At 44.0% G+C, this 25,427-nt stretch overlaps 1 protein-coding gene across 1 annotated transcript in view; it reads left to right on the top strand.

Annotated features, from left to right (window-relative positions):
* The window catches only part of ttll5 (tubulin tyrosine ligase-like family, member 5), a 93,138-nt gene that overhangs the window by 58,065 nt on the left and 9,646 nt on the right, over positions 1-25,427 (top strand). The window contains exons 30-32 of the mRNA XM_039009071.1: positions 9,357-9,555; positions 15,064-15,284; positions 19,082-19,167. Coding sequence (XP_038864999.1) covers positions 9,357-9,555; positions 15,064-15,284; positions 19,082-19,167 — 506 coding nt within the window. The remainder of the gene's footprint in view (positions 1-9,356; positions 9,556-15,063; positions 15,285-19,081; positions 19,168-25,427) is intronic.

Below are 25,427 nucleotides of genomic sequence, written 5' to 3'. Positions count from 1 at the left end.
GAACAAGTTCTCATTTACAACTGCGACCTGGCCAAGAATAAAGCAAAGCAGTTCGACACATATAACAACACAAAGTTACACATGGAATAAACAAAACATACAGTCAATAATACAGTTGAAGAAAATCTATATACAGTGTGTGCAAGGGAGGTAAGGCAATAAATAGGTCATGGTGGCCAAGTAATTACAATATACCAAATAGACACTAGAGTGATTGATGTGCAGAAGATTAATGTGCAAGTAGAGTTACAGGGGTGCAAAGGAGCAAGATAAATAAATAAATACAGTATGGTGATGAGGTAGTTGGATGGGCTATTTACAGATGGGCTATGTACAGGTGCAGTGAGCTGTTCAGACAGCTGGTGATTAAAGCTAGTGAGGGAGGTAAAAGTCTCCAGCTTGAGTGATTTTTGCAATTCATTCCGGTCATTGGCAGCAGAGGACTGGAAGGAAAGGTGGCCAAAGGAGGAATTGGCTTTGGGGGTGACTAGAGGATATACCTGCTGGAGCGCGTGCTACGGGTGGGTGCTGCTATGGTGACCAGTGAGCTGAGAAGGCGGGGCCTATCAGAGACTTGTAGATGACCTGAAGCCAGTGGGTTTGGCGACGAGTATGAAGCAAGGGCCAGCCAACGAGAGCGTACAGGTCACAGTGGTGGGTAGTATATGGGGCTTTGGTGACAAAACAGATGGCACTGTGATAGACTGCATCCAATTTGTTGAGTAGAGTGTTGGGGGCTATTTTGTAAATGACATCGTCGAGGATTGGTAGGATGGTCAGTTTTACGAGGGTATGTTTGGCAGCATGAGTGAAGGATGCTTAACCACAGTGAAGGTTAACACAGAGGTTTGCGCTAAACTAAAGGACAGGGCTACCGCACACACAGCTATCAAATACAACCTTGAGGTTACAGCTGAGGACAAGTACAAGAAGTCCCACTACGACCTCCGCACGGTCATCAAACGAGCAAAAGGACAATATAGGAATAAGGTGGAATCATATTACCAGCTCTGCCGCCCCCGCCGCATGTGGCAGGATCTACAGTCCATCACAGATTACAAAGGAAGACCAAGTCATGATCTGCCTAACGTTTCCTCTCTACCAGACAAACTCGATGCATTTAATACAGGCTTCAACAACACCGTGACGTGCGTGAGGGCCCTCACTGACCCAGTGAACTGGGTGATCTCGCTCTCTGATGCCGAAGTGACTAAGTTCTTTAAGTAAAGTGGCTGTTCCACTGGATATTTTAAGGTGAATGCACCAATTTGTAAGTCGCTCTGGATAAGAGCGTCTGCTAAATGACTTAAATGTAAATGTAATCAGATCAACACTCGCTGGGCCGGACGGTATTCCAGGGTGCGTTCTCAGAGCATGCGCAGAACAGCATATTCACAATATTTTTCAACTTTTCATCTCTACATACATCATTCCTGTTCCCAAGAACTCTAAGGCTTCATGCCACAATGACTACCGTCCTGTAGCACTAACATCTGTAATCATGAAGTGCTTTGAAAGGTTTGCTATGGCACACATCAATTCCATCCTAGACCCACTCCAATTTGCATACCGCCCTAACAGATCCATAGACGACGCAATCTGAATTGCATTCCACACTGCCCTCACCCACCTAGATAAGAGGAATGCCTAGTGAGAATGCTGTTCATTGACTACAGCTCAGCGTTCATGCCCCAATCCACATCGACTGGGCTGCAGTGGAGCGGGTCGAGAGCTTCAGTGTCCAAATCACTAAAGACTTAAAATGGTCCACACACACGTGGACAGTTGTTAACAAGTTCCACAGTTGCGCCTATTCCCCCTCGGGAGGTTAAATGTTTGGCATGGGCCCTCAAATCCTCAAAGTTCTACAGCTGCACCTTTTGAGAGCATCTTGACTGGCTGCAACACTGCTTGGTATGGCAACAGCACCGCCCTTGATCGCATGGCGCTACAGAGGGTGATGCGGACAGCCTAGTCCATCACTGGGGCCGAACTTCCTGCCTTCCAGGACCTCTATATCAGGTGGTGCAAAAGGATGGCCCGGAAAATTGTTAGACTCCAGCCACCCAAGCCATAGACTGTTCTCTCTGCTTCCCCACAGCAAGCGGTACCGGTGCATCAAGTCTGACACCAACAAGCTCCTGAACAGCTTCTATTCCCAAGACTGCTAATAGCTAACCAAATAGCTACACAGACTGAGTTGACCCTTGTATTTTGTTTATGCACACTCACTTGTACTTGTGCATGTGACATTTAAACTTTAAGTACTTTTATCTTATCTACAGTACTTTCTCCTTTTTGATCCCAGTTCATGTGAGGACTATTATTCTACTTTTTAACTGGAAATCCTCTGAGGTAAACTCATAAAATACGGTTCTTGAGTGCACTAAAGTATGTTGCCACTTAGGAGCTCTGCTGTTAATACTTCATAACAGAGATTTTGATGAGATCTTTCACCTCGTCACAGGACAGCTCAGGTAAAAAGGATCCCTTTGTCAGAAGGTTCTCCTGTTAAGAACGTGCCATCCATCACTTTCTCTCTGTTACTTTCCGCACCAACACAAACCCCAATTTTTTTTCCACCCCATTACCCGCAACCGTAAATTTGGCGTAGGGATCTTAAAAAGCGGTGTAACATCGTTGATGAGATAAATTATCTTGATTTCGACTTTGAGTGCTGTTTCTTTCATGTAGGATTTCCTGAGCCCCCTACAACTGGGGCCGGTGGTCTGTGCCAAACATACTGAAACCGTTAAGCACGCTGGCTCTTTAAGCAGCAACCACAGGGGTGAAGCATGATGGGTTTCAAAGAGTAGCTTGGCCCTTTGATATGCCGACATTCTGCCAGGTATGCTGCCTCAGCACTCTGAAACACACAGAGAGAGAGAAGCTATTCCCCACTCCTCTCACTCCAGTCTGCTGTCAACCTGGAGCAGGGGCTGCTGGCTACACTCACTTTCATAAACATCATTATACTATTACTATATAGACACCTCACCACTCACAACTCTGTTGTCAGGAGTAATGCTTGACTTGCCGATACTTTGACGTTTTTTGAATTGTCCCAAACCTCATCATTGATGTGAAATTATGTTTGATTTCTCATAGGCATTAATTTGACCTTCTAAAAGTCTCTAACATTTTTTTTTTTTTTAACTAGGCAAGTCCGTTAAGAACAAATTCATATTTACAATGACGGCCAAACCCGGGCAACGCTGGGCCAATTGTGAGCCACCCTATGGCCGAATGTGATGCTGCTTGGATTTGAACCACGTACTGCAGTAAAGCCTCTTAGACCACTGCGCCACTCGGGAGCCCAAAACATCAGGGTGCATGACCAATGGGTGCATGGTGTTTTATCATTAGCTCTCTTTTGCTAGTTTAGGACAAGCATATAAAAGAAGGCCAGATTGTTTACAGTCTCTGTATTTTACTAATTTTACCCGATCCTGGATCGAACAATTGGCTCAGGTAAGAATTCATTTCCAGTAAGTTTTTGGGTAACAATAGCTGTGGTTTGAAATTGTGATTGAGCACCACAATTGTGTATTTAGGGTTGTAATACGTCATGGTTGGCGCATTCTACTCCCCTCAGTGAGGAGTAGAGGTCGACCGATTAATCGGAATGGCCCATTTAATTAGGGCCGATTTCAAGTTTTCATAACAATCGGAAATCGGTATTTTTGGACACCGATTTGGCCGATTTTTATTTTTTTAAATATTTTTTTAAACCTTTATTTAATCTTTATTTAACTAGGCAAGTCAGTTAAGAACACATTCTTATCTTCAATGACGGCCTAGGAACGGTGGGTTAACTGCCTCGTTCAGGGGCAGAATGACAGATTTTCACTTTGTCAGCTCGGGGGATTCAATCTTGCAACCTTACAGTTAACTAGTCCAACGCTCTAACCACCTGCCTCTCATTGCACTCCACGAGGAGACTGCCTGTTACGCGAATGCAGTAAGCCAAGGTAAGTTGCTAGCTAGCATTAAACTTATCTTATAAAAGAAATCAATCAATCATAATCACTAGTTAACTACACATGGTTGATGATATTACTAGTTTATCTAGCGTGTCCTGCGTTGCATATAATCGATGCGGTGCGTATCGTTGCTCCAATGTGTACCTAACCATGAACATCAATGCCTTTCTTAAAATCAATACACAGAAGTATATATTTTTAAACCTGCATATTTAGCTAAAAGAAATCCAGGTTAGCAGGCAATATTAACCAGGTGAAATTGTGTCACTTCTCTTGCGTTCATTGCACGCAGAGTCAGTGTATATGCAACAGTTTGGGCTGCCTAATTTGCCAGAATTTTACGCTATTATGACATAACATTGAAGGTTGTGCAATGTAACAGGAATATTTAGATTTAGGGATGACACCCCTTAGATAAAATACGGAACGGTTCCGTATTTCACTGAAAGAATAAACGTCTTGTTTTCGAGATGATAGTTTCCGGATTCGACCATATTAATGACCTAAGGCTCATATTTCTGTGTGTTATTATGATATAATTAAGTCTATGATTTGATAGAGCAGTCTGACTGAACGGTGGTAGGCACCAGCAGGCTCGTAAGCATTCATTCAAACAGCACTATCGTGCGTTTTACCAGCAACTCTTCGTTGTGCGTCAAACATTGCGCTGTTTATGACTTCAAGCCTATCAACTCCCGAGATGAGGCTGGTGTAACCGAGGTGAAATGGCTAGCTAGTTAGCGGGGTGCGTGCTAATAGCGTTTCAAACGTCACTCGCTCTGAGACTTGGAGTGGTTGTTTCCCTTGCTCTGCAAGGGCTGTGGCTTTTGTGGAGCAATGGGTAACGCTGTTTCGAGGGTGGCTGTTGTCGTTGTGTTCCTGGTTCGAGCCCAGGTAGGAGCGAGAAGAAGCTATACTATTACACTGGCAATACTAAAGTGCCTATAAGAACATCCAATAGTCAAAGGTTAATGAAATACAAATGGTATAGAGAGAAATAGTCCTATAATTCCTATAATAACTACAACCTAAAGCTTCTTACCTGGGAATATTGAAGTCTCATGTTTAAAGGAACCACCAGCTTTCATATGTTCTCATGTTCTGAGCAAGGAACTTAAACGTTAGCTTTCTTACATGGCACATATTGCACTTTTACTTTCTTCTCCAACACTTTGTTTTTGCATTATTTAAACCAAATTGAACATGTAAAATGATTTATTTGAGGCTAAATTGATTTTATTGATATATTATATTAAGTTAAAATAAGTTCATTCAGTATTGTTGTAATTGTCATTATTACAAATAAATAAAATAAAAAATCGTATCGGCTTTTTTTGGTCCTCCAATAATCGGTATCGGCGTTGAAAAATCATAGTCGGTCGACCTCTAGTGAGGAGAATACTAATGTGTCTCTCTACCTTGGCACCCAAACTCTCTCTCCACTGTTACCTCCATCTCTGTCTTCATATCCAAATAACCACAGGGCCACCATTTCTGGTTCTGCAGTACTCAAGAACCACTCAGACCCTGGTCACCGCAACACACATACTGGTATTTTTGGTTTTGTTCAATATTTTGTCAGACTGTTGTTTTACTTGGCCGGACGTTGTCGCAGCATTTAATTCCAGTACATTTTGTGACTGTCCATTTGCAGAGCCTATTTGGCTCCCCAGAAAACTCAAGGAAACTTGAAAATGAATGGGGCAAAAATGGTTTGATGTCTTCCTCTCAATAAAAAAGCTTATTTTTTTCACCTCAATTGGACCCAGATGTAGTGCTGGGAGGGAGTAAGGTATCCCCTGAGGTAGGGAAGAGAGACATTCCAACCTGGGATAAGGGGGCCATGTTAATGAGTTGACATCGACACCCTAGTAACAGCCCTCCCCCCCCCTCAGCAGGCAGTATGGACTAAAACCCTCTCCCCCCATTTCAGTCACACACATGAGAGATGGACTTATGCACTGCACTCACACTGGCACTTTGAACCCATCCACCAGTTCTCTGCTTCTCAACATTGTAGGCTCCAGTACTCTGTTTCATAGTTATCATATCAATGCCCCTCTAGATGGAGGACAAGGGGGAGAAAATACAGTACCAGTGAAAAGTTTGGACACACTTACCCAGGGTTTTTTCTTTATTTTTACTATGTTCTACATTGTACAATAATAGTGAAGACATCAAAACTATGAAATAAGTATGGAATAATATGGAATCATGTAGTAACCAAAAAAGTGTTCAACAAGTATTTTACCTATTTGGTAAAAGACCAAGTCCATATTATAGCAAGAACAGCTCAAATAAGCAAAGAGAAACGACCGTCCGTCATTACTTTAAGACATGAAGGTTAGTCAATCTGGAAAATTTCAAGAACTTTGAAAGTTTCTTCAAGTGCAGTCACAAAAACCATCAAGCTCTTTGATGAAACTGGCTCGCATGAGGACCGCCACAGGAATGGAAGACCCAGAGTTACCTCTGCTGCGGAGGATAAGTTCATTACAGTTAACTGCACCTCAGAAATTGCAGCCCAAATAAATGCTTCACGGAGTTCAAGTAACAGACACATCCCAACATCAACTGTTCAGAGGAGACTGTGTGAATCAGGCCTTCGTGGTCGAATTGCTGCAAAGAAACCACTACTAAAGGAACACGAGCAATGGAAATTTTGTCTGAGTCTAAATTTTGAGATTTTTGGTTCCAACCGCCGTGTTTTTGTGAGACACAGAGTAGGTGAACGGATCGCATGTGTGGTTCCCACCGTGAAGCATGGAGGAGGAGGTATAATGGTGCGGGGGTGCTTTGCTGGTGACACTGTAGGTGATTTATTTAGAATTCAAGGCACACTTAACCAGCATGGCTACCACAGCATTCTGCAGCGATACGCTATCCCATCTGGTTTGCGCTTAGTGGGACCATTTGTTTTTCAACAGGACAATGAGCCAACACACCCTCCAGGCTGTGTAAGGGCTATTTGACCAAGGAGGATAGTGATGGAGTGCAGAATCAGATGACCTGGCCTCCACAAATACCCAACCTCAACCCAGTTGATAGTTTGGGATGAGTTGGACTGCGGAGTGAAGGAAAAGCAGCCAACAAGTGCTAAGCATATGTGGGAACTCCTTCAAGACTGTTGGAAAAGCATTCCAGGTGAAGTTGGTTGAGAGAATGCCAAAAGTGTGCAAAGGTGTCATCAAGGGTGGCTAAAAATCTGAAATATATTTGGATTTGTTTAACACTTTTTTGGGGGGTTACTACATGATTCCATATGTGTTATTTCATAGTTTTGATGTCTTCACTATTATTCTACCATGTAGAAAATAGTAAAAATAAAGAAAAACCCTTGAATGAGTAGGTGTGTCCAACGTTTTGACTGGTGCTGGAAATACCCCTGAACCCCTGAGCCTGATGTCCACATTGACCAGCTAGGCCAGGACGTGGAGTTATGGTGGGCTGAAGCATGATGTCATTTCATAACGGCCTTTTTCCCACATTCGGCGCTGAGTTAGATTGATGCTGCACATGTGCTCAGCTCACACTGCTGTGTTATTGTAAGTCATATCAGCATATTACAGTACAGTGAGTTCAGCAGGGTTCATACTGACACCCACATGCTGCAGGCAGGCAGAGCAGGCCCCAGGCTGCTAAAACTGCACACATGTACTGTACTGTACCAGTGATAGGAAACTCAGATGTGCCAGTTTTTTTCCCCCTTTCCTATTTGTTATTTATTGTGCTGGAATTGAATGGCCAGGAACTGAGGCCCCTGATGTGGGACTCAGAGGATGTGTGATTTGGCCTCCCATGTAGCTCAAGTGGAGAGATCTTGCTAAAGACTAACTGAAGCATACTGTACTTGGAAAAGTTTTGGGGAAAAATACTTAAATAATAAAAAATGGAGGCGAAACCATCCATCAGGGTTTTGTCTTGTGGTCATTTGGACTCTGTTGTCTTAAAGGGTTCACAGACAGACCTTTGTTAGCAGAAGAGGGTGAAAAAAGTTTGCATGGCTCTGGGTCACACCAGTTGTTTTTGCAATATACATGCCATTACGTGAAATGAGCGGGCGGATAGCTCGTTCACATGACTATAAGATCCCTTGTGTCTTTGTTTGGCTACGCAGGACGGGAATATTTTTCATGTAGCCTGTGTGAGCGACACTGGATTATTTTCCCGCAGCGTGTATTGTTATTCAAGATTAATTGAATTCTAATTTTAGACCTTATCTCAGTTCTGTTCTAAAAATGTCTTGGTGAATTGTGTTATTTCAAGTCTGATAATATTTCATTTAACTTTTACTGTATACAAATGTTATTACAATGTTATCTATTTTTCTTATATATATAAAAAAAATAAGCCTGTCATGCATGAACTAGCACTTGACTATTTCCCCCCTTATTAGCTCTGACTTGGCTGATAGCTAATTTATTGAGGGAAAATGTACTTACTATGACTGATATGTAGCTAATTTATTGAGGGAAAATGTACTTACTATGACTGATATGTAGCTAATTTATTGAGGGAAAATGTACTTACTATGACTGATATGTGGTTGTCCCACCTAGCTATTTTAAGATGAATGCACTAATTGTAAGTCACACTGGATAAGAGTGTCTGCTAAATGACTTAAATGTATGGGAGGAATTTCCAGGAGCTCTTCTTCCTCAGGGGTTCTATTTCTTTATCTCTTTCGTTCTTTTCATTTTTTCTCTCAGCACCCTGCTCTTTGGAACATAGTTTTTTGGCTGAAGGGGTGCCTTCCTTTTCAGACTCTGCAGTGAACTTGTGCTGGAGGGGCGAGCCCTGACGCCCCCCATTGCTTTAGATGGGGCCAAAAAGGCTGAAAGGCTTAGTCCTAGTGAAAGATAATCCAGTTACAAATGTGTGGAGCCATTCAAAGGTTGGCTTTCCAGGTTGTGGCTTTGTGATGTGGATGGAACGTGATGCGCTGAGAGCCCTGAGGCGGGAGAGGTTTCAATGTTTTCTATGTGCCCCATGTTTGCCACGGGTCGGCTCTCTGCTTTGCCTCTTTGATTGGTCAGTTTTGACAGGAGGGCATCTGGGTGCAGCGGCTGGGGTGCCGCACGCTGTCTTGTCCCCTTGTTGTTCACAGTCTTACTACTCAACATGTGGAGGGAAATAGGCCAGTTAATGAGCTAACACTACATTTCAGTCTTGGTTGCATAGTCAGGTGACTGATGATGAGATGGTAGGCCTAAATACTTACATGGCTCACCACTGCTGTTATTTCTGTTCCACTGCTGTCTGAGCCTAACCTTTTGCATCAGTAAATGCTAGATGCTTAGTTCTTAATTTATCAAGCATACAGTACACGTTAACTTTGGAACTATTTTGATCTCATTTATTTTGCTCCCATAGCCCCAGGGCGTTGAGAGATGAGGAGGGTCTTTGGGATGGGGAGACCCAGAGTGCCTACAACCTGGTGAGAGGCGTCAGCCCCCAGCAGCGCTACCAGCCCATCCCAGGCAGCTACCAGCTCCAGTTCGCCATCCAGCAGCTGCAGCAGCAGAAGTTCCAGTCCCGCCAACTGCTTGACCAGAGCCGCACCCGTCACCAGGTCAGTGAGCTGCAGACCACAATACCACGGACCGAACGGTAGGGTAAATGTGGTTGTGGAGTTTAGAGAAAAAGATCACTGCTATGTAGTTCTGGTTGCCTTGGAACTATTCAGCCCAACGAAATGAGAACTATGCCTTCCTGTAAACCACAGGCTGAATGTGGAGAACCTCATGTTCAGGTAGACCCAGACTAGAAACCCTGCAAGACTGTATATACAGTGTGGTGAGAGTGTATTAGAAACGCTCCTTCTCTCACTGGGCTGAAAGTTGCACACAATCCAATCCTTGGAACCAGTGTTCAGCTTTGTGTCAAAACCATTTTACAGACTTTTTGTGATTTTCTCTGATTGGCGTTCAGAGAAACACTAGAAGTTGCAATTCTCCCTTTCCATCCCTTGATGTTTCCCTCTTACTCAAATAAAGCATAGATGTAAACACTTAGTAGGGTATTTGAGTGCTATTGAATTATAAATCAGGAAAACCCTCATCTCTTTTTGTCTGGGCAATATCAACTGCTTGTTTTTGTTAAGCAATGAGGATACTCTCCAAAAGCTCCCCCATCACCCGTAGAGGAAAGCCTTGATGTTAGGGCTTGCAAACTTATTCTGGGAATTTCTCCTCCAACCGCTGAACAAAATGGTGTCCAGTGGGAACATCCTCACAGGGAGCTCGTTTCTTGAAAGCAAACATGAATTCTCACACCAAGCGAACTCTTTGTTCTACTGAGTCTACTGCTGGCTGTGCTTATATTGGAAGGTAAGTAATCAAGGCTGGCTGCCCACAAGGGCTCCGGCGTGGCAATGCCACTGATTCTACACTGAATAAAAAGCCTAATCCCATCATTCACAGCTCATATCAGATTCTACATTTATTTTGTTCCCATTACAATGCTGAAACTGATTTCTGAGGCATAACTTTTCTAAACCGTTATAGTTACAAAACCTTTTAGTCATGCTTGACTGGTCGTGACATATGCGATTTCTGCCATTGCTGAATGAGATTAAACTGAATGCCTTGGGTTACTTGACACTATCATTTTGAAACTGGAAAAAAAACCTGCATTGGTTCTTGGTTTGCTTTGAAAGGAGATCTGGACAGGAAATCTGTGTTTATTCTTCTTGCAGCATTTGTTGTAGAGTCGTTCTATGAATGGAGGCTGGGGGGAGACTAGAGGTATATTTTCTGGGTGATTTAAATATTGACTGGCTTTCATCAAGCTGCCCACTCTAGAAAAAGCTTCAAACTGTAACCAGTGCCTGCAACCTGGTTCAGGTTATCAGTCAGCCCTGCCAGGGTAGTTACAAACAGCACAGGGATGAAATCATCAACATGTATTGATCACATCTTTACTAATGCTGTAGACATTTGCTTGAAAGCAGTATCCAGACCCATCGACTGTAGTGATCACAATATAGTAGCCATATCTAGAAAAACCAAAGTTCCAAAGGCTGGGCCTAATATAATGTATAAGAGGTCATACAATGAGTTTTGTAGTGATTCCTATGTTGTTGATGTAAAGAATATTGCACTTGACACATTTATGAAATTGCTTATTCCAGTTATTAATAAGCATGCACCCATTAAGAAAATTACTGTAAAAACGGTTAAATCCCAGTGGCTTGAGGAGGAATTGAAAAATTGTATGGTTGAGAGGGATGAGGCAAAAGCAATGGCAAATAAATGACATAAAGAATGATAGTAGAATAAAAAACATGAGGTGGCGCACACCCAGAAAAATGTATGTGTGGAGGTGCTGACTAACGGCGAATAAACTATTAAAATAGAGTAGTGTGCGACTCTCTTTATTTTGATAGTATAAAGAATGATAGTAAAAAGCTTTGGAGCACCTTAAATTACATTTTGAGAAAAAAGGCAGCTCCATCATTCATTGAATCAGATGGCTCATTCATCACAAAACCAACTGATATTGCCAACTACTTAAAAAAAATATATATATTGGCAAGATTAGCAAACTTAGGGATGACATGCCAGCAACAAACGCTGACACTACACATCCAAGTATATCTGACCAAATTATGAAAGAAAGGCATTGTCATTTTGAATTCCGTAAAGTGAGTGTGGAAGAGGTGAATAAATTGTCTATCAACAATGACAAGCCACCGGGGTCTGACAACTCGAATGGAAAATTACTGAGGATAATAGCGGACGATATTGACACTCCTATTTGCCATATTTAAAATTTAAGCCTACTAGAAAATGTTTGCCCCCAGGCTTGGAGTGAAGCAAAAGTCATTCCGCTACCTAAGAATAGTAAAGCCCCCTTGGTCGGCTATTTGAGCCAGTAAATCAGCCTGTTACTAACCTTTTTAGTAAACATTTGGAAAAAATTGTGTTTGACCAGATACAATGCTATTTTACAGTAAACCAATTGACAAAAGACTTTCAGTACGCTTAAAGGGAAGGACATTCAACAAATGATTGAGGGCTGTTTTGTTAGACTTCAGTGCAGCTCTTTTTGACATTATCGATCATAGTCTGCTGCTGGAAAAACTTGTGTTATGGCTTTACACCCCCTGCTATAATGTGGATAAAGAATTACCTGTCTAACAGAACACAGAGGGTGTTCTTTAATGGAAGCCTCTCCAACATAATCCAGGTAGAATCAGGAATTCCCCAGGACAGGTGTCTAGGCCCCTTACCTTTTTCAATCTTTACTAATGACATGCCACTGGCTTTAAGTGTCTATGTATGCTGGCTCAACACTATACATGTCAGCTACTACAGCGACTGAAATGACTGCAACACTTAACAAAGAGCTGCAACTACTTTCAGAGTGGGTGGCAAGGAATAAGTTGGTCCTAAATATTTCTAAAACTAAAAGCATTGTATTTGGGACAAATCATGCACTAAACCCTTAACCTCAACTAAATCTTCCAATAAATAATGTGGAAATTGAGCAAGTTGAGGTGACTAAACTGCTTGGAGTAACCCTGGATTGTAAACTGTCATGGTCAAAACATATTGATACAACAGTAGCTAAGATGGGGAGAAGTCTGTCCATAATAAAGCAGTGATCTACCTTAACAGCACTATCAACAAGGCAGGTTCTACAGGCCCTAGTTTTGTTGCATCTGGACTACTGTTCAGTCATGTGGTCAGGTGCCACAAAGAGAGACTGCAATTGGCTCAGAACAGTGCAGCACGGCTGGCCCTTGGATGCAGACAGAGAGCTAATATTAATATGCATGTCAATCTCTCGTGGCTCAAAGTGGAGGTGAGATTGACTTCTTCACTACTTGTATTTATGAGAGGTATTGACATGTTGAATGCACCGAGCTGTCTGTTTGAACTACTGGCACACCCATGCATACCCCACAAGACATGCCACCAGAGGTCTCTTCACAGTCCCCAAGTTCAGAACAGACTATGGGAGGCACACTGTACTACATGGAGCCATGACTACATGGAACTCTATTCCACATCAAGTAACTCTATTCCACGTGCAAGCTGTAAAATTAGATTAGAAAAAACAGATAAAAATACACCTTATGGAACAGCGGGGTCTGTGAAGCAACACAAACATAGGCACAGACAGATGCAAACACACACACACGTTAACATACGCACTATACACACGTACACATGCGTTTTGTAATGTAGATATGTGGTAGTGGTGGAGTAAGGCCAAGAGGGCACACAGTGTGTTGTGAAATCTGTGCTGTGAATGTATTGTAATAGTTTATACAATTTTAAAAATGTCTTAATTTTGCTGGACCCCAGGAAGAGTAGCTGCTGCCTTGGCAGGAACTAATGGTGATCCATAATAAATACAAATACACCTTTCGGGGTGGGATGATGGGAGGCGCAGTTTTTTTTTTTTTTTTAGTAATGCAGTTGCTCTCACATCATCCTTTTTACGTCTAGGTTGAGTCTAATTAATGCAATTGAGGGGATGTTTTTCTTGGCCCGGACTGGCTGGGTTACGCAAGACTCTCTTTGAAAGTGATCCCCCTAGCTCCTGTCCACTCCCCTCCCATCGCCAGCTCGCTGATTGAGCACAGTTCACTAGTTCACCAAGCCACATCCACTCTCAGCCAGCCACTCACAGCATCCATCCATCCACGATTACCAGGTAGGGTTGAGCAGGGACCATCTCTCCCCCTGATTGCGAAATTGCAGGAAATGGTTTGCAGCATTAGTTGGTGTGTGTGTGTGTAATCATATGCTATAAAGGGCACAGTGTTAAGAGAGCAAGAGAACCAACCTGTTGTTCTCCCCTTAACAAACAGCCCTTTTTACTGAGCTCATGGGAGGGCTGTGACTGTATGCCTTGAGTCACCACCCAATCAGGGAACCGTCCCTTAAATATCCTCTCCCTCTGCTCTGCCCCTCAGTCTCTCTTGCCAGCTTGACTTGAATGGGAATATACTAACAGACGCCCTGCAATTCTGTAGCGTTTCCATGTGTTCCATGGCCTTAAGGCTCATTCACTTTGGCTCAGAGTAGAATTGCCCAGTAAACCCTCCTTCCAAGACTGTGTCCTTCCATTGGTCAGAGAATTAGTCAATGCCTTGACCCTACTCTGTAATGACACGTGAAAAACCATTGCGGGTTTTGGTCTTATTGAAATAAGCGCTCTCCACATTCCAACACTCACCTCCCCTGCCTTGTGGCAGAATTTATTGAAGTATTTGGCTTAACTGAATATAAAACTATGTCCAGGGGAGCATAGGTGTGTGTGTGTGAGAAAGAGAGAGCGCTGTTCCGGTGCTCTACTCTATGTTCCAGTTACTGGGTGCAGACTGCGCGGCTCCTCCACAGGCTTGGCCTGGGGCCACCTGGCAGCCAAATAAAGGTGCCCTCCCTGGCCCTGCTCAACTGCTCCACAACCACAGACCCTCCAACCTGGAAATTCAGCTTCTCATTTATCAACACAGAAATTATATCAAAATATTCTCTGTCACGCTGCCGGCCCTTTGAAATCATGCGCTGGGAAGCTGGAAAACCATTAGCTTGTTAGATAGATATATAAAGTGGCAGAGAAAATAGCATAGACATGAGATCTGGAAAGAATGTCTGTGAAGCATTCCCCAGCAACACAGGCAACCGGTGAATGGTAGTTCTTAAATATTATGTCAGGATGAACATGTTGTTTACCAGGTTTCTAGAAGTCATTAAAGAGATCTTGTCTAAACAAGTATGAAATGTGAAGAATTTGTGTTGCACTGCTTCCAACCTCAAAATATGTAGAGCATGTTTTGATAAAGGATAGCACTTTTTTCAAAGCTAATTGATGTAGTTGTCTTTTAGATCGATGACGTTTGACCTTAGATGACCCGAAAGGCAGAACTTTATTTTGCTGAAATCAAAGTCTGATCTTTTTTATGGTTGTACTGAGCACATTTACAATTTGATAGCCTTTCCCATCCCTGATTTAGGTAGGGGATTAGGTACATAATGCCCTATTGTATAAATCCTCTTACGTGTAATGTCATAACTAACTTGATTGTGAATCTGAAGCTAAATGTGTGGTTTTTGCTCCTTAGGCCATGTTGGCTGCTAAGGCCATGATGCCACCCTATCCTGTGACGGCTCCTTGGCCCCAGGCTCCCACCGGCCCATCCTCCTCCAGTCCACCAGTGACCCACCCAGGCCGCCAGAACCACAGCCACGCCTGCGCAGGCCCAGGACACATCCTCAACCCCAAACCACCCAGCAGTGCCAGGGAGGGCCTGGTCAGGAAGACAGCCACCCAACGCCTCAACAAGTAAGACCTGGAGCTAGAGCTACCTCTGGGATGCTGCTGTTCATCAGTCTCTTACTAGAAAGTTCATTATTACCACTGTAATGTGGAAGCGTTGACTGGACCATGACATGAATATGCAGTATATGTAATGGCAAGCTAGTGGGTCTAGAGGACTATGGCTGTGCTGGAGGGGTGAACCAGGGTCCAACAGCAGCAGAGAGTTCAAACAGAACTGAGAGTTAGACTAGCCTACATGAAGCGTGGAGCGAACAGTACCAGTCCCTTGGCTTCAGGCTGTATCTGCCTGTTCAGTAAACAACCTCATCACAGGCCTGATTTCTGCCTGCTCAGTAAACACAATGCGGTTCAACTGCAGGGCCCTATTTATGAGCGCTGTTTAAACCCTGTTTTGTTTGGAGATTAACAGAAGAAGAGAGGAGGAAAAATGGAGAAAGAAAGAAAAGTTGGGGAGAGTGCAAACGGAGCGAAGCCTGAAACTGCCATCACTTTCCCACGCTGCAGTATGACTTTATTACCCAACATCTGGCTAAATTACACAGCAATGGCAAAACTCAGTGATACGGTTGCTTGTTTGTTTAAAGCACATGGCTTTGATGGAGGGCTCCTCTCCCCCAGCGTGAGGCGCAGTGGTCCCAGCTCTGTCATTCTCCTCTCCTCAACCTCCACCCCCTCTGGCCATGTGTAGTATTCTCTAGTATTACATCAGAGAGATTTATATGGACCTGGCCATTTTAATTTGTTGTCTTTTTTGCTAAGTAGGGATATTTATAGAACTGTATGGTAAAGCCATTGCTCTACCCATCTGCTCCTACTGTATCTCTGTCTGTGTGTGCGCATGTCACTTGTCTTTCTGTCTGTATCAGAGGGTCCGTGTTGGTGCCTTTCATCAGGGGTACAAGGATTTGGCTAATGACACAAAGCCTTAGTGGCCGCCTCAGCAGATAGCAGCTTTGATGTGGCGGCTGAGGCCAGCCAGGGAGCAGGAGAGGCCAGAGCCCAGAGGGATGTGGTTGTGTTATGTTGCTGATGTGTGAGGCGCGCTCTCCTGGACAAGTGACACGGTCAGAGGGTAGGGAAGGCAGTGAATAGTTAAGGGCAGGGTTGGGCAAGGTCGGTTAGGGCAGGGTAGGTGCAATGTTTGCTCCTCTCTGTGTGTCTTCCTGGCAGTTACTGTGTTTACCCTCTGCATGCAGAATTCCAGAACCTCCTCACACTCTCCACTGTCCTGCATTTTTGTGGTCGGCCTGTGTGACAGGGGAGAGTGTGGGAAAAACGGAAGCTTCTAGACCAAAAATGCACTGATGGAAAAAGGAAGAAAAGAAAGAGAGGGAAATAAAGAATGACGGATAGAAAGCAAACCTCTGTCTGAAAGAGATGAGATGATTGTTCACAGAAAATGGATAATAAGTTGTTTCCCTTTATGTTAAACTCATTTCAAGGGCAACGCAATACCTCGTTCACCCCAACATGAAATCAGTGTACTGTAGGTATTAGAAATGTTCAAGGTTATTTCATCTTCAAAACACACCCTCCCAACTGCTGAACTCAAAAACACATTACATTTGATACTTATCTCAAAATGTTGCCCCTGCTGCCTGTTTTCCTACAGGACAATACATCATTGATGAACACAGAGAGTTAGTCTTTGTTATTGAATCTATGATTTGAATGACATGCAGTTTTGGGTTTGTTGGAGAACGGAAAGTGAGTAATAAGGATCAAGATTAGCAGTTGTGTTTGGGAGTCAAATAAAGAGGGGAGTGGATTTATATGTTGGAGCAGCCAAACTGTCTCCTCTCTCTCTCGCCGAGGGCTGGGATGTAGAAAGAAGAGCCAATTCACTGGACCCACCACCAAGCTGCCCTGTCAGCCAATCAGAGCGGAACATCATGAGGAAATGCCAAGTCTGTTCAGCCACTGATTGGACAGACTTGTCAGTACATTTGTCAGAATTAGTTTCTGTCTCATTATATGTTAATTGATGAGAGAGATGACCGAAAGAATGTGAATGGACCACAATGAAGCTTAGTTTCGCAACAATGACTGCTTCTGAGATATCCTAAGATGAAACCAAAGCATCAAGGCTTGTCTATGGCTATGGACAACGTCAATCAAATTCTAAACTTCACCCATACCCCAATTGTCATGCTTTTCTGCATAACCAAATTGCTACTGTAGCTGTGGCATACAGTAGGGCAGGACCCTAGAGTGTCGATTGGCCTAACATGGTTGCAAACTGGGAATGACTTCAGTTACAAATTTGAAAGCAATTTGTAACACAAATAAATGATTGTGTTTGGTGTTTGTGAGGCTTGGCGGGTTTTGCAGCTCTAGCTACGGAAACCCAGGCTGTCATGTGGCATTCTTAATAGGGTGACAATTACAGCAGAACCATTACTGTCAGACTGGCTGCTGCCTTCGCTGCCTATTAGTCAGCTGTAGGAACGACTTGATACTATAAACACATCACGCTGCCAAAACTCTGTTTATAAATGAACACTAATCCCCCCCCGGTTAGACGTCCAGATAACATAAAGAAACGCTCGCTTCCACCATACTCAAAGAAACACCCAACCATAGGCAACCATGTTCCTATATTTCATAGTCTATCTGGGAAAATCCACTCAAGCCCCTCTGAAAGAAAAAGCTTCTTACAAGGCTTTACATTTATTTCCTAAACGTCTATCTGTGGGTGCATACTCCATGCAGAGATACGTGTTCAATATATTAAGCCCTTCCATACGGCGGTGTTTGCCGGTCTAGACTGTTGACAAAGTGATATGAAGAACCCAGAGGTCAAGCTTTCTCCAAATATTAAAGGGTTGCTTCCTGTATAGTTATGCCGCACTTTAAGTGAGCCAGTCCTATTTGTGGTTGTGTAATGGTGTGAAGGAACAACTGTGCAGCCCCTACAAGGAAGCAGTGTGTGCCCTCATTACCTTCTTAATGCTGCTTTGTCAAGCCACTGTTATGGTGCGAGAGGTTAATACCAGCTAAGCTTTATTTATTGTTCCCCAAAAAATGCTTAGCACATTTAATGTATAGAGTTACAGGCTTGTTGGCCCCTGCTTTACGTCCTTCTTCCACCCATAATGATTTAGTCTGAGAAGCTGTATATACACATTGTCCCTGTGTAGTCTGTTTCTGTGAGAGCCAGTGTTGTGTGTTCTATTAAGAGGCAGTGCCCTATACACGTTGGTAGTACTTGCTGGAAAGAATTGGTCACCCATTTCATGAAACATTATGAAACAGTATCAGTCACAATGGGACCTGTTCTCATGACTTTTCTATTTAAAAACACACAGGTAATTCCACAAATGACCCAGCTGGCACCACAACCGTATCAGCTAACCCTACAACGTACGTGTTCTTTTGGAGCGTCAGTGTTGAGGAAAACGTCATCCAGGACAGCTACCATGGTAGAGGAATGTGTCCTAGCACTCAGTAAATACTTAACCTCTTGGAGTGTCAAGAGACCCCCACCAGACCATATGGACAGCACATAGCAAACCACCACGCTTTACATTTTTCCTGCCTGGTGATGTCACAGTACACACACAATGTATCCATAGTCGTAATAGGAGCCAGTAATCCCTATGCCACTACTGTAACTCTGTAAGAGAATTGGCCTTCACAATGCTCTTACAATTAGAGTGAAGGGCACTACAATATATCAGTGGAACCCTCCACAACAATGAATGTGGAACAGCATTGGTTTGTTTTTGCCCTATCTCTGGATCTCTCTGGGTAATGTACTGTACAGGAGTCAATCACTCTTATCTTGTCTCTGCCCACAGACAGACCTCATCAGAACGCCCAGCCAATGGAGCTCTGACGTCCAACTCGCAGCATGTGGTCTACGAGGCCGTGTGTGGGAAAGCAGGTGGGTCTGACAGTCCACACACACGCTCCCCTCCCTGTCTGTCGCTTGCCCACTGGTGCTGTAGTCCTTGGGCAGATGGTATGCCCTCTCCATGCCAGTGTCAGTGATCACAGCCAGGCATAGTGACCATTCTTCCATCAAGGACTGATCAACACCATTTCGATATTTTTGTCCTGTTTGGCCTGACTGCTTCAGACCGGATCTGCAAGCAATGACAAGAGTATAGCTATTGCAAGGCTCTTCTCTGTGCACAAATCCAGGCCTGATGGGTCTGTTTCAAAAGATTTAGGGGGCATCTGACTGTGTAAATACATAATTAAGTTTCCACTACAATGGTGATCTGCTGTTTGATCAGATAGGCTCCATGTATCTAACTATAGAGGTCAGATGACTGCTAGAGGATGAGAGTGATTGCCATCTCTCTTTTGTAATGGGATCTAGTGGTGGGATATAGACACAGTTTGGGCATTCCCAGCTGTTGGCTGTGCTTCCCATCCTAATTGCTGCCCAGCCACCTAAATCCCTGGCCAGTTGTGCCCCAGAAATCACACATGACTGAGCAGGTCTTTCATAAGAAACGGAGTATGTGCATTTTGGTCTCATTGTGGTATTGCATTTTGTTATTTTGCTGTTATATTAACATTATTCAATTTAGATTGATGTCTGCAAATCGTACAGTTTGTTACTTATACCATTGAGTATGTGCGCGTCTACCGCCTTCTCATCCTGCAGTTGCACAACTCTTTCCACCCTGGAGCCTGAGAAAGGGACTGGTGGAACTGTTGAGTTTATTGCAGTAACAGTGATATTAAGCAGTTTTAGCGGATGCACATCTGTTTGTCTGATCAGGGCCTTTTTCCATAGTCCTTCTATACGTTAGCATTAGTGTATCACACCATTCATCATGTGAGCGTCACACTTGAGCCGACCAAGAGAAACCCAGATCAGCCTGCATCTGTCCAAACGGAGCTGGAAAAAGACAGCAGCTATGCACCAACCCAAAAATGTGTGCCACCAGAACATTTCTTTTTTCCCCGATTTTCTCTCTTCAAAGTATGAAGGTTGGCGTAGGTTAACAAACATCTTATAAAGTCATCAATAACTGTAACTGGATCCGTGGGGAGCAGCTCCTGAATTTCATGAATGCATTTTTTCCATAATTTAGGGCACCAGGTTGGGGGAGATGCCTGGTGACTCCAATACAACGCGAAGCAGTTAGCTTGGGAGAGAAAGAACAAAAAAAAGTCAGTACCAAACCTTTTAACAAGCCAGCCCTGGACCAGGTTTAGCCATGCATTGAGAATGGAGTGGTCCTGAAGCCAGCGCTGGTATCGCTGGTGTTATGCCCTTTGTTTTTCGAGTGGACATAGCTTTGTGGGGCTTAGGAACGCTGCCTGCCCAGTGTCCTTTTGTAGTGAGTTGACTGGCCTCCTCTGATCCACTCTGACAGGGAGTTAGAATGGGTCCGAACAGACAGCATTCTCTCTGATCAGCTGTCAGCCAATATTAATCACACACTTGCTCTCACTCTTTCCTCTTTCTCTCTCTCGCTCACTTTCTCCTCCCTCTTTCTCTCTCTCTTGCGCTCACTCACTCAACCCCACTCTCTCTCGTTCTTTCTCCTCAAATGAGGACCTATCAAAGCTTATGAAAATATTTATACCTATTGGTCCCAAATGGTCTTTCTCTCTTGAAGTGGGTGGTGCTACACAGAAGGCAGCTGAGGAGAGATTTATTGTATTCTGTTTGAGAAGGAAATTAATGCTGCACTTGTGTCGTTTTAGTAGGAGACCGGTACAGAGTAATAGTTCTGCCATTTTGCTTTTGCTTTGCTAGCCGGGTTTTTCCAGTTTTTCCAGTCAAGACAATTCTAAGTGAACCAAGTAAAGACTCATCACTCTCATTCTTCTTTTGTCCAATTCAGAAAAATCCTGGTTTCTCACAGGTATCTAGTGTTCTTTATCAGTCTGTCTCTGTTTGGTGGCTTTGTTTCATTAGTGTTTGTTTATGATTTTGATTTCTGCATTACTGTTGGGGATAAAGGAAGGGGAATATTGGCCTTTCTCTCTTTCTTTTGCTGAGCTAGAAAAAGCTGCTTCCAGCGGTCATGTCATTGGATTGGAAGTCTGGGAGATGTTTTCGTTTTCCAGCTCCATCAGGCCCCACGGTGTAAAAGAGCACCAAAATAAACAGTCTGCTGAGAGGGAATGAAAGGGAATACTGTTTGGAAGCACAAATACAGCAGCTCGACCTGCTCTTGGAATTCCTTTTCTACTGGATGCCTGGCGCTGGGCCAGGCGATATGCAAGGGGTGAGGGGACAGCAGGAAAAGGGCTGCTGCCCAGTGGCTGCCTGGACGGCTCCACTCATACCTGCATTGGCCATGAAAAGTAACACAGCCATACCATGACATTTTGCCAGCGGATTCCTCTCTTTCTCTCCATTGGTTTTGCATGTTCCTCCGAAACGTTTTAAAGTTCAGGAAATATTTCTACATCCCTCATCTGATATTATTTTCAGAATTGTCCTTAGACTAATTCTTCTCCCTATAACAATTCAAACATCTAGCAAACTGGCGACCCAGGGACCCCGCCCAGGCAAATTGCCGACCCAGGGATCCCAATCATATGTTACCAAAAAAAAATATTGTTTTATCATCAGATGAATGGCAAGTAGAAGTAATCAACATTTTAAAATGAATAGATTTGGTGGACAGTTTCATTCTTTTGACCTCCCCACAGTTCATTGGAAGAGGAAGTGTAAACTCTAACATACAGTGCCTTCAGAAAGTATTCATACCACTTGACTTATTCCACATTTTATTGTTACAGCCTGAAAAAATATATATATATATATATCACCCATCTATACAATACCCCATAATGACAAAGTGAAAACGTGTTTTTAGAAATGTTTGCAAAGTTATTGAAAATTAAATACCCTAGTCATTACTTTGTAGAAGCACCTTTAGCGGCAATTATAGGTTTGAGCCATTTTGGGTATGTCTTTATCAACTTTGCACATCTGGATTTGGGGATTTTTTCCCAATTTATTTCTTGCAGATTTTCTCACTCTGTGTTAAGTTAGATGGCGAGCGGTAGTGAACAGCAATCTTCAAGTCTTTCCACAGATTTTCAATGGGATTCAAGTCTGGGCTTTAGCAGGGTGTTGCCTTTGGCTGTATGCTTGGGGTTATTGTCCTGTTGGAATGTAAATCTTCACCCCAGTCTAATGTCGTTTGCAATCTGAAGCAGGTTCTCATCAAGGATTTGCCTGTATTTGGCTCCATTCATTGTTCCCTCTATCGTTACCAGTCTCCCAGTCTCTGCTGCTAAAAAACATCCCCATAGCATGATGCTGCCACCATGCTTAGATGACTGGTTTTCTCCAGACATATCGCTTTGCATTCATGCCAAAGAGTAAAATGTTTGTCTCATCAGACCGCAGAATCTTTTCCCTTATGAGCGCCGTCTTTCACATGACTTTTTGCAAACCCCAAGCATGCTGTCATGTGCCTTTTTCTCAGGAGTGGCTTTCGTCTGGCCACTCTCCCATAAAGCCCATATTGGTGAAGTGCTGTAGAGACTGTTGTCTTTCTGGCAGGTTCTCCCATCTCAGCCAAGGAACTCTGTAGTTCTGAGTGGTCGTTGGGTTCTTGGTCACCTCTCTGACCAAGGTCCTTCTTGCTCAGATGTCCAACCCTAGGCAGAATTTGGGTAGTTTCATTTCCAAGAGCACCACTGTAGAAATTGTTTTATACCTTTCCCAAGACACAGTATATGCCTCATCACAATTCTACCTCGGAGATCTACGGACAGTTCCTTGGACTTCATGGTACTATTTCTGCTCTGACATGCACTGTCAACAGTGGGACCTTATAGACAGGTATGTTTCTTTCTAAATCATGTCCAAACAATTGAATTAGCCATAGGTGGACTCCATCTATTTGTAGTGACATCTCAAGAATGATCAAAGGAAATTGGATGCACCTGAGCTCAAGAGTGTCATAGCAAAGAGGTGTGAATACTTTCAGTGCCTTCAGAATGCTCGCTTCGAGGCAAATAACACTGAAACATGCATGAGTGCACCAGCTGTTCTGGAAGACTGTGTGATCACGCTCCGCAGCCGATGTGAGTAAGACCTTTAAACAGGTCAACATTCACAAGGCCGCAGGGCCAGACGGATTACCAAGACATGTACTGCGAGCATGCGCTGACCAACTGGCAAGTGTCTTCACTGACATTTTCGATCTCTCCCTGTCCGAGTCTGTAATACCAACATGTTTTAAGCAGACCACCATAGTGCCTGTGCCCAAGAACACTAAGGTAACCTGCCTAAATGACTACCGACCCGTATCACTCACGTCTGTAGCCATGAAGTGCTTTGAAAGGCTGGTCATGGCTCACATAAACACCATTATCCCATTATCCCAGAAACCCTAGACCCACTCCAATTTGCATACCGCCCCAACAGATCCACAGATGATGCAATCTCTATTGCACTCCATACTGCCCTTTCCCACATGGACAAAAGGAACACCTATGTGAGAATGCTATTCATTGACTACAGCTCAGCATTCAACACCATAATGCCCTCAAAGCTCATCACTAAGCTAAGGACCCTGGGACTAAACACCTCCCTCTGCAACTGGATCTTGGACTTCCTGACGGGCCACCCCCAGGTGGTAAGGGTAGGTAACAACACATCCGCCACGCTGATCCTCAACACAGGGGCCCCTCAGGGGTGTGTGCTCAGTCCCCTCCTGTACTCCCTGTTCACTCATGACTGCACGGCCAGGCACGACTCGACCACCATCATTAAGTTTGCCGATGATACAACAGTGGTAGGCCTGATCACCGACAACGACGAGACAGCCTATAAGGAGGAAGTCAGAGACCTGGCCTTGTGGTGTCAGGACAACAACCTCTCAACATGATCAAGACAAAGGAGATGATTGTGGACTACAGGAAAAAGTGGTGTCAGGCGGTGTCAGAAGAAGACCCTAGTCCCCTAGAAGACCCCACCCTAGTCATCGACTATTCTCTGCTGCCGCACGGCAAGCGGTACCGGAGCGCCAAGTCTAGGTCCAAGAGGCTTCTAAACAGCTTCTACCTCCACAAGGAACAAGGAAGAGCTTGGTTTTGTTTGGAAAGTTTGTTGTTTAAAAGTATATTGGAATGTTCTTAGTTGCTACCTAGCTTCTTATGTTGGATCCGCGACGCAGTTGGCATCAGTTGCTGGGACTGCGTGTATCTTTCCAGTGATCCTGCCGACCAAGGACAGGTCTGAGGAGCTATTTGGCGTCGCAGCTAGCCTAGCTGCTAGCTAGCTGGACATCAAGCTAGCGAGTTGTTCTTGAATGCAGCCAGCGACACGGTTAGCCATTGTGGCTGGGACCACGGATTGTCCCGGGTTTGTGGCTGTCTAGATCCCTGCTGTTTGTGGTTTTCAATTTTCCCTGTGACCTTCCCTGTCTGGAACTGCGAGGAGTAACAGCCTAACATACTACCAACATACTAGCTACCATGACAAAGACCAAAGCCGGCGGGAGTACCGTTGAGGACCGTGCCAGGGGTGTCTATCACACGTGAAGGATCTTTTAAATTAACAAAAAGAAACCTATAAGCAGTTGTTACAACAACAAGAAAATAGTTAAAGGGTTTTGTCCAAATTCTACTAATAAAATAATGGACGACCTCCAGGTCCAGGACCTGAAGAACAGTTTGCAGTTCTCCCAGGGTCAGCTCAACGAGTTGGAACAGGAGAACAGCAAGATGACAGCAATCTGTAAGTCATCTTGAGGGACAATCAAGTCGAAACAACATGGTTGTGGACGGAATTCCAGAATCTCCACATGAGACCTGGATGGAGTCTGAGGACAAAGTGAGGGAAATGATCTCTGAGAAATTGAAGATGTACCACAGGAAGATTGAGGTGGAGCGCGCCCACAGGACTGGAAAACCCACCACTGGCCCAGGTGATAGGCCCAGGCCGATAGTGGTCAAGTTCCTGAGGTTCAAGGTCAAGGTAGCTGTTCTTGAAAGAGCCAAAAACTTGAGAGGAACGTGTATGTTCCTCAACGAGGACTATCCTGAAGCTGTGCACCAGAAAAGGAAAGGACTGATCCCAGCCATGAAAGCTGCCAGAGCGTGTGGGGACATTGCGTACATCCGCTACGACAGGCTCATTGTCCACCCTCCCTCCCAGAAGCCTGGAAGGGATGAGAGAGCCAAGCCTATGGGTTCGTAGCCTCAACCCCG

Source organism: Salvelinus namaycush, chromosome 15 (assembly GCF_016432855.1).
Source record: "Salvelinus namaycush isolate Seneca chromosome 15, SaNama_1.0, whole genome shotgun sequence".
Classification (NCBI taxonomy): Eukaryota; Metazoa; Chordata; class Actinopteri; order Salmoniformes; family Salmonidae; genus Salvelinus; species Salvelinus namaycush.
Note: the sequence above shows the minus strand (reverse complement) of the source record. Positions and strands in the feature narration are given on the sequence as shown.